Source organism: Mobula hypostoma, chromosome 11 (assembly GCF_963921235.1).
Source record: "Mobula hypostoma chromosome 11, sMobHyp1.1, whole genome shotgun sequence".
NCBI lineage: Eukaryota > Metazoa > Chordata > Chondrichthyes > Myliobatiformes > Myliobatidae > Mobula > Mobula hypostoma.
In genome coordinates this window covers 109,621,618-109,630,334 of record NC_086107.1, presented here as the reverse complement: position 1 = coordinate 109,630,334, position 8,717 = coordinate 109,621,618, and the positions used below count along the sequence as shown (strand labels likewise).

General features: G+C 46.9%; 1 protein-coding gene across 1 annotated transcript in view; it reads left to right on the top strand.

Annotated features, from left to right (window-relative positions):
• Window positions 1–1,243: 1,243 nt before the first annotated feature.
• Window positions 1,244–8,717, top strand: part of LOC134354094 (ras-related protein R-Ras2-like) — a 63,051-nt gene continuing 55,577 nt past the window's right edge. Inside the window, exon 1 of the mRNA XM_063062846.1 lies at window positions 1,244–1,456. Coding sequence (XP_062918916.1) covers window positions 1,358–1,456 — 99 coding nt within the window. The 5' untranslated portion in view covers window positions 1,244–1,357. The remainder of the gene's footprint in view (window positions 1,457–8,717) is intronic.

Here is an 8,717-nt window from a genome sequence, read left to right as displayed (position 1 = left end):
TGAGGGATCAGAAGTGGAAAGGGTGAGCAATTTCAAGTTCCTGGGTGTCAGTATTTCTGAGGATCTAACCTGGTCCAACATATCGACGCAGCTACAATGAAGGCACAACACTGGCTATATCTCATTAGGAGTTTGAGAAGATTTGTTATGTCACCAAACACACTCACAAATTTCTACAGATGTACTGTGGAGAGCGTTCTGACTGGCTGCATCACTGTCTGGTATGGGGAGGGGGCTACCGCACAGGATCGAAGTAAGCTGCAGAGCGATGCAAACTCAGTCAGCTCCACCACGGGCACCAGCCTCTGTAGTATCCAGGACATCTTCAAGGAGTGATGCCTCAGAAAGGCAGCGTCCATCATTAAGGACCCCCATCAGCCAGGACATGCCCTCTTCTCATTGCTACTATCAGGAAGGAGGTACAGAAGCCTGAAATCACACACTCAATGATTCAGGAACAGCTTCTTCCCCTCTGCCATCCGATTTCTGAATGGACATTGAACCCATGAACACTACCTCACTACTTTTTTATTTCTATTTTAGCACCACTTATTTAATTTAACTATTTTATATATACACATACCATCATTTACGTTTTTTTCCTACTATTATGTAGTACATTGTACCACTGCCGCAGATATAACAAATTTCACAACATATACAGGTGATATTTTACCCTTGCGGGCAGCCCTGCACAAACCTCACTGACTTGACTTGACACGAATGATGAACTGTATGTTTCGATGTACATAACAAAAAAAAGTTAATATTTAAGTCCTTTAAGAACGTGAACAGTAATTCAAAGATAACGAAACAGAAAATTCTGGAAAATTCGGCTACTGTTGAAAGGGAAACAGCTAAAGTCTCAAGCCCGGGTACACTCTCCTCTCTCTACAGAGGCAGTCGGATCTGCTGAGTGTTTGCAGAATTTTCTACTTTATTTCAGACTTACAGCATCTGCAGTTTTTTCCCCCCTAATTTTCAGCACGATACGATGACCAGATGGTCTGTTTTGTTTTACTTGAATGCCCGGCTCAAGTATTACTCGCCATCAAGAACCAGTAACCACAAGAGCTGAACTACAATTGAAATTGTGCGAGAGTGGCTTTAGGACCCCACGGGAACCTCATGGTCTCCGGCGGGACGCTTGAGAAGCTCACCAAATAAGGGAAGCGCCAGGCTGAGAGCAAACGAGGTTTGCGTCGCGATTAATATTTATGTATGAATTAGCATCGCATTTGCATATGGCAGGGGACGTCGGAGTTTGTGTTTGAGCCCAACCCCAGAAGCAGCGGCCCCGGTGTCCCGGCTTCGCTCTGCCCCGCTTCCCCTAACTTGGCTTTCGTGTGCCGGGATAATGAGCAATAAAGACGGTGGTCCTCAGGAGAAATACAAACTGGTGGTGGTCGGAGGCGGCGGTGTAGGCAAGAGTGCTCTTACTATTCAGTTCATCCAGGTAACTTTGTGTGCGGACAGGCGCAAAAGGGGTGGGTGGGGGGGGGGGTGTGAAAAAAACCAGAAAGTTTGGATAAAGTTTTGAAAAGTTTTGTAAAGTTTTCTTCTGGGACTGAGCGGATCTTTTGCGTTACGACTACTCTTGGAATGAAGTTTAATGGAACTATCGGCTTTCACAAACATTTCAAATTCACTTCCTTTCTAAAATTTATTTTTAAAAAGGCACTTTATCCGTCGCTGCAGCTTGTAGAAGTCGTTGCGTGCGGTGGTGTTTTCTAACGCCTTGTGTAAGAGAACTTTAAACGTTCTTAAAGAGGCCTTCCACTGGCCCTAACTTTAACGTAGTCTTTTATTCGCACCCATTCAAAAGATTATTTAATTTAAAGTGAAATAGTATTTCAGACTGGGGAGGTTGGACGAATTTTTTGTATATTCGGGCTGTTGTAGGTGGAATGAGGCTGGGTGTGTTGGAGAGGGAGGATGAAATTTAAAGGTAATGTTCTAATAAGAGTTTGCCGAAACTTGAGGATGTACCGGTGAACTCTTGTACCCCCAGGCTAAGTGTTAACCAGTTGAGAAACTTCTCAAACAACTGAACCTGCCCGAAGTACTCAGCGGGCCAGGTTACCCCTGGGGAGAGAAGCGCAGTCAGTGTGTTGGGTCGGTGACCTTTCCTCGGAATTTTGAGTCCCCGTTATCCTCTGTTTTGAGGTGATGTCTCAAAAAGGCGGCGTCCATTATTGAGGACCCCCATCACCCAGGTCATGCCCTGTTCTCCATCAGGGAGGAGGTGCAGGAGCCCGAAGACACACACTCAATGATTCAGGAATAGCTTCTTCCCCCTAACATCCAATTTCTGAATGGACATTGAACCCAAGAACAGTACCTCACTAGATTTTTTTTATATTTTTGCACTACTTATCTAACTTACTCTTTAATATATATACTTACTGTAATCCAGTTTTTTTTCTATTATTATATATTTCATTGTACTGCTGTTGCAAAGACAACAAATTTCAGGACATGAGCGGGTGATATTAAACTGATTTGGGTCTGATTTTTGTTCTGGATTTCTAGCTATTGCAGTTTTGTTTTGTGGTTTTGGTTCCAAAGTGTATCAGGATGTAGACAGGGTGGGTGGAGGCGTGCAGTCTTTCACCTGGGCTGGGGGAATCAAGAATTACAGGTTTAGGTAAATATACTGGGTTTAGATGTTTTAAATGGAATGTGTGTACGTTTATATTTATTCTCGGATGGCAGAGGGGAAGAAGCTGGCCCTGAATCATTGAGTGTGTGCCTTCAGGCTCCTGTACCTCCTCCCTGATGGTAGCAATGAGAACAGGGCATGGCTGGGGTGATGGGGGTCCTTAATGATGGACGCCCCCTTTTTGAGGCATTGTCCCTTGAAGATACTGTGGAGGCTAGTGTCCATGGTGGAGCTGACTAATTTTACAACTCTCTGCAGCTTACTTTGACCCTGTGCCAGACAGTGATGCAGTCAGTTCGGATGCTCTCCACAGAACATCTGTAGACATTTGCGAGTGTCTTTGGTGACGTACCAAATCTCCTCAAGCTCCTAATGAAATATAGCTGCTGTCGTGCCTCCTTTGTAGCTGCATCGAAATGCTGGGTCAAGGTCAGATCCTCAGAGATACTTAAAAGCTATTTGGATTGGTCCATGGAGTAGGGGCTCCCAACCTTTTTTTTTATATGTCATGGACCCCTCTCATTAACGGAGGGGCCCATGGACCCTGGGCTGGGTTTAGAGGATGTAGGCCAAATGGGACTAGCGAGGGTGGGTGTATTGGTCTGAGGTGACCATTTAGGCCGAAGGGCTTTCGTCTTTGCTGAGTGTTCTCTCAATGACCTCAGGTCCCCGACATCCTGCATCCGCGGTTTACCGTGTTCTTCTGATGTTGACTGCCTGTGTCTTCAGCTGTCTGGGCTCTGTCGTTCCTTTTAAAAATCCACTAATTCATCCTTTGGGGTTTGAGCATTGCTGAAAAGACACACCCGAATCCGGATCGGGTTTAACATCACCGGCGTATGTTGTGAATCTTGTGGCAGCAGTACAATGCAATACATAATAATAGGGGGAAAAACCCCTGAATTTCAGTGTGTATATATAAAATTAATTGCGCAAAAAAAAGAACTTTTTTTAACAAAGGTTTATTTATACAAAATATAAACATCAAGTATTTACAAGGCAGTTAACAAGCTCAAGTCATAATTGATTGTAATTATTGAATAGTCAGTTCCCTGGGTGACGCACTGTTCCTGGAATTCCCCCACACTGTACACATCGTGACAGCGTGCTCCCTCTCCAAGGACAGCCGGGCACGAAGGGATCCCTGAAAGGGGAGCAGACAGTCGGCCCTGCCGAAGCGCCCGTTCCCAATTTCCCTTGAGGGTGTCGGTCGGGTGCTGCCTCGTACAGTCGCCTTCCTTCTGGTGAAGTGGCTCCAGGTAGGGAGGGTGGGGAGAAGAGTTCCAGGTCTTCGACCCAGCCACCAAGAAGGGTGTCTGTGTGACCTGGAGGGCGACCTGTGGGGCAGAAGTGATCTGGTCTGCCTCCTGCCCTTGCACCTCGAACAGTGAAGGTCATAGATTTGTGAATTCCTTCCGGAGCAGCCCATTTTGTAGATTGTACACTACAGTTCTGAAGGAGGAGTAAGTGTTTCAGGAGATTGGTGAGGCTGCCCTTCTCTTGAATCAGAATTGGGTTTACCATCACTGGCATACATCGGGAAATTTGTTAACCTTGCGGCAACAGTACAGTACAATGCATGATAAATACATTTTAAAAAGTTCAATTACAGCATATGTATATTCAATAGTTAAAGTAGTACAAGAAAATAGTGAGGTAGGGTTCATGGGTTCAGTGTTCATTTAGAAATCGGATGGCAGAGGGGAAGAAGCTGTTCCTGAATCACTGAGTGTGTGCCTTCAGACTCCTGTACCTCCGTTCTGATGGTAACAGTGAGAACAAGGCATGTCCTGGGTGATGGAGGTCATTAATGATGGACACCACCTTTTCTGAGGCACCGCTCCTTGAAGATGTCTTGGATACTACCAGGCTAGCACCCATGATGGAGCTGAATTTTCTCAGTCTGTGCAGTTTATTCTTTGGAGTGACAGAACCTCAATTGTCCGGGCAAGCGGAGGGTATTTCTCCAGGCTTTGGGTCACCTCTGTTTGCCGGACATTGGCTTCTGTCCTAGAGATGTCCCTTGCTGTACTGAAGCAGCATGCAAAGTGGTTCACGGAGCGCCTTTTTAAGCAGAGCCCAGCTTGAACAATTGCTTCCTGTGGGGACAGGCTTGGATTGCCGACGTCTCGGGCGAATGGAGCGCTCGGGGAAGTGGCTGGCCGCCGGCGCAGCTGTCTGCCCCCGGGGCTGGAAGCGACAGCGCGATTGAAAGCAGATGGGCCCCGAACCCGGTGAGCGAGAACGGGCAGGTTTTAAACCTTGGGCGGGGTCTCTCCGCATGGCCAAATCTTTCAAGCTCCCGGTGCTGCAGAACATGTACTCTGGCAAGCCTGCGGGAAAATCTCTTGTAAAGGATTGGTCCCCACCCGTAAACAGCAGCAAGTTTTTTTGTCTCACTTTTTTTAAAAAAAACCACTGCATTTCCTGTTTTTCTGTCTCTCTTTTTCCGTGAGTGATAACTGTGTGTGTGTGTGTGTGTGTGTATATATATACATACATACTCACTCCAGGGCAGGGTTTGCTCTGGTTGTGACCTTTGACCCTTTTCAGGATCTGGCCCTTTACCAGCCTGGCAGGTGTCCAGCACCTGGGTTCAAAGGTCTCACTTGGGTGGGAAAGCAAATATTTTAATAACCTCGCCTAACAAACAAGACGGCTAAGCACCTAGTTAGGAAGAGGGAGTGGGTGGTATCTTAACTGTTATCATAAGTCGAGTGTAATAGTTGATTGAAGATGGGTCTGGCTCTGAACTAATTGTAAATCAGCCCCGCAGTGCAATTAAGGGCTCCTAGTGGATTTGGCTTTGTTGGCAGAGATTGTTATTAACTTGCAGAACAACAATGTCAGCCAGTCGGCGGCTAGTGAGGAAAATAACTTTAAAAAAAAAGTTTTTTGTCTCTGTAGAAAGTTCAAAGTAAATTTATCATCAAAGTACATTGTTGTTGTTCCTCTTCGCGCTTTGTGGCACATCGGGCGGCAACCTTACCGTTTCTTCAGCAACTTTGTCTGTTTTTTAACGAGGTCAAGTTGTTCGCTTGATACTCAACCCAACGCAGATGGAATGCGTGCAAGGGGCCGGATGGGCTCGAACCCGGAACGACTCGCCTGGAGGTCTGGTGTGGATGCCACTACGCCACTGGCCGTGATCAACGCACATGTGTAATCTTGAGATTTATTTTCTTGCGGGCATTCACAGCAACACAATCGAATCAATGAAATACTGCACCCAACCAATATGCAAAAGACAACCAGCTGCAGAAACACAAAAAGAAATAATAATAATAATAGATAAATAAGCAATAAATATCAAAAACATGATAACAAGAGTCCTTGAAAGTGAGTCCATTGGATATGGGAACATTTCAGTGATGGGGCAAGTGAAGTTATCCCCTTTGGTTCAAGAGTGTTAATAATTCCAGAACCTGGAGGGGTGAGCCCTGAGGCTCCTGTATCTTCAAGCAAAGATCAGGCAGTCCTTTGAGAGTTGTAAAGTAGCCAAAAATGAGCTCAGGAGTGGACACAGGGCTAGAAGGAGACCTGAGAAGGTCTTGGTGAGTAGGGTTAAGGAAAACCCCAAGGTGTTCTACACTTATGTGGACTGGAGTGAGGGTAGAACTGATCATGGATATAGTCATCCGTTAGTCTCATGAGACCATGCATTTGCGCCTTGGAAGGTTTCCAGGGCGCAGGCCTGGGCAAGGTTGTATGGAAGACCGGCAGTTGCCCCTGCTGCGTCTCCCCTCTCCACGCCACCGATGTTGTCCAAGGGAAGGGCATTAGGACCCATACAGCTTGGCACCAGTGTCATCGCAGAGCAACGTGTGGTTAAGTGCCTTGCTCAAGGACACACGCTGCCTCAGCCAAGGCTCGAACTAGTGACCTTCAAATCACTAGACGAACGCCTTAACCACTTGGCCACACGCCAACGCCATGGATAAAAGGAAACATGAGCTGGAGGACGCAAGGGAGGTCCTTACTGGAATCTTTGTTTCAGTATTCACCAGTGAGAGGGGCCTTGGTGAGGTCGGTGTACAACAGGCTAATGTGCTGGAATGTGTTGAGGTTGAGAAGGAGGATATGCTGGAACGCCTAAGAGACGTTAGGATAGATAGGGTCCTGGGACAGGACAGGAGGCACCTCGGTTTATTCTGAGAGTTGAATGAAGAGAGGCAGTGACGTACTGGTGGGCTACCACCCTCACCTTCTGTGGCCTGCACAAAGAAGAATAAGGTTTTAGGATTGGCTTTAGTTGTCACATCTGCACCAAAACCTATAAGGAAATGAGTCGTTTTGCATCAACAGCCGAGGGTATGCTGGGGGCAGCCCGCAAATGTCGCCGTGCTTCCAGCAGCACCGTAGCAAGCCCACAGCTTGCGAACCCTAACCCATACGTTTTTGGAACGTGGGACGAAACTGGAGCACCCGGAGGAAACCCGCCTGTCGGGAGAACGTACAAAATCCTTACAGGCAGCGGCGGGAATCGAACCACCCGATTAGTGGGGCTGTAAAGTGACTGCGCTGCCCACCAAGAAGACGATCTTTGTGTTGTTTTAAGACAGGAGCAGAGCTAGGCCATTTAGACCATTGTTCGATCAAGGCCGGTTTACTTTACCTCTCAGCCCCAGTTCTCCAGCCGCCTCCCTTCCCACCCCCTCCCCCCACCTTACGAATCAAGAACCACTCAACCTCTGCTTTAAGTATACCCAGCAATCGATTTAGGATTTAGAGCCAGGATTTGGCAGGGTAATTCACAGGGATAACTGTTTGTTTCTGACTAAATGAGAAGGTCAGAGGTTAACGCCGAGCACAAGTGGGTTGTTGACAATTGGAGCTTAGCCGTCTGCGTGGAACGTGGAGGAGACTGGGCTGTGTGGCAGAAGGCTCACAGTAATCCTTTTCATTCCGATATTGTTCAGTCCCATTCATGCCCAACCCTGATTAGCAAAGTGCCTGTTTCCCCTTTGACTTGCTGTTTGTTTTCCTCTTTCAAAGAAGTGAACTTGTAATAATAGTTCCTCATTGAATTGTGTGATGCAAGTAAAGGCCATTTGGCCCATTGAGTCCCTGCTAGCTCCTCAGAAGACCAATCCAATTGGTTAAATCCCTCTTCTCTTTCCCCTTCAGCAAAATGTTGGAGGAACTCAGTAAGCCAGGCAGCATCTATGGAGGGGAGTAAACAGTCGATGTTTCAGGTTGGGACACTTTATCAGGACTGTGAAATGGCTGTTTTTTCCCCTCTGTATATGCTGCCTGACGTGTGTGTGTGTGTGTTGGTCTAGATTCCCAACATCTGCAGAATATCACACCTTTATAAACAGGAGATTCTGCAGATGCTGGAAATCTAGAGCAGCATGCGCAAGGTGCTGGAGGAACTCACTGGCAGCTGTGGAGAACCAAACTGGGTCTAGGGGCCCCTCCGCCAGCATTGGGTTGGTTGTGGGGGGGGGCGGGGGGCGGAAACTGGAGGTTAAAGTGTGTTTGTAGTTGCAGCAGAAGCGGGTGAAAGTACCTTGTGTGAGTCGACGAGGGAGAACAATCAAAAGAAGGAAAGCGGAAATGGTGGCAGAGGGAGGGGCGGTGGTTTGAGGTGGGCTTCTCTGATGGGGGTGGGGGAGTGAGGCACAGTGAGTTAAACTCAGGAATCCTAACGAAGAAAGCTGCAGATGCAAGAAACCTGAAATAAACCAGAAAATGCTGACCTTTAACCTTGGCTTTTCTCTCTTCACCAGGATTTCAGTTTAGTTCCGGTACCATTAACCTTGACCTTTTACCCCTTGCTTCTTCACTGTGTTCTCCCCCCCCCCCCACCCCTGGCCTAATGTGTTTGCATCTTTTAAACCCCATTTAGATTAGATTAGAATATGAGGACATGCAGTCCTCTTTTATTGTCATTTAGTAATGCATGCATTAAGAAATGATACAATATTCCTCCGGTGTGATATCACTGAAACAGGACAGACCAAGACTGAAAAACTAACAAAAACCACACAATTATAAGATATAGTTACAACAGTGCAACAATACCATAACTTGATGAAGAACAAGCCTTGGG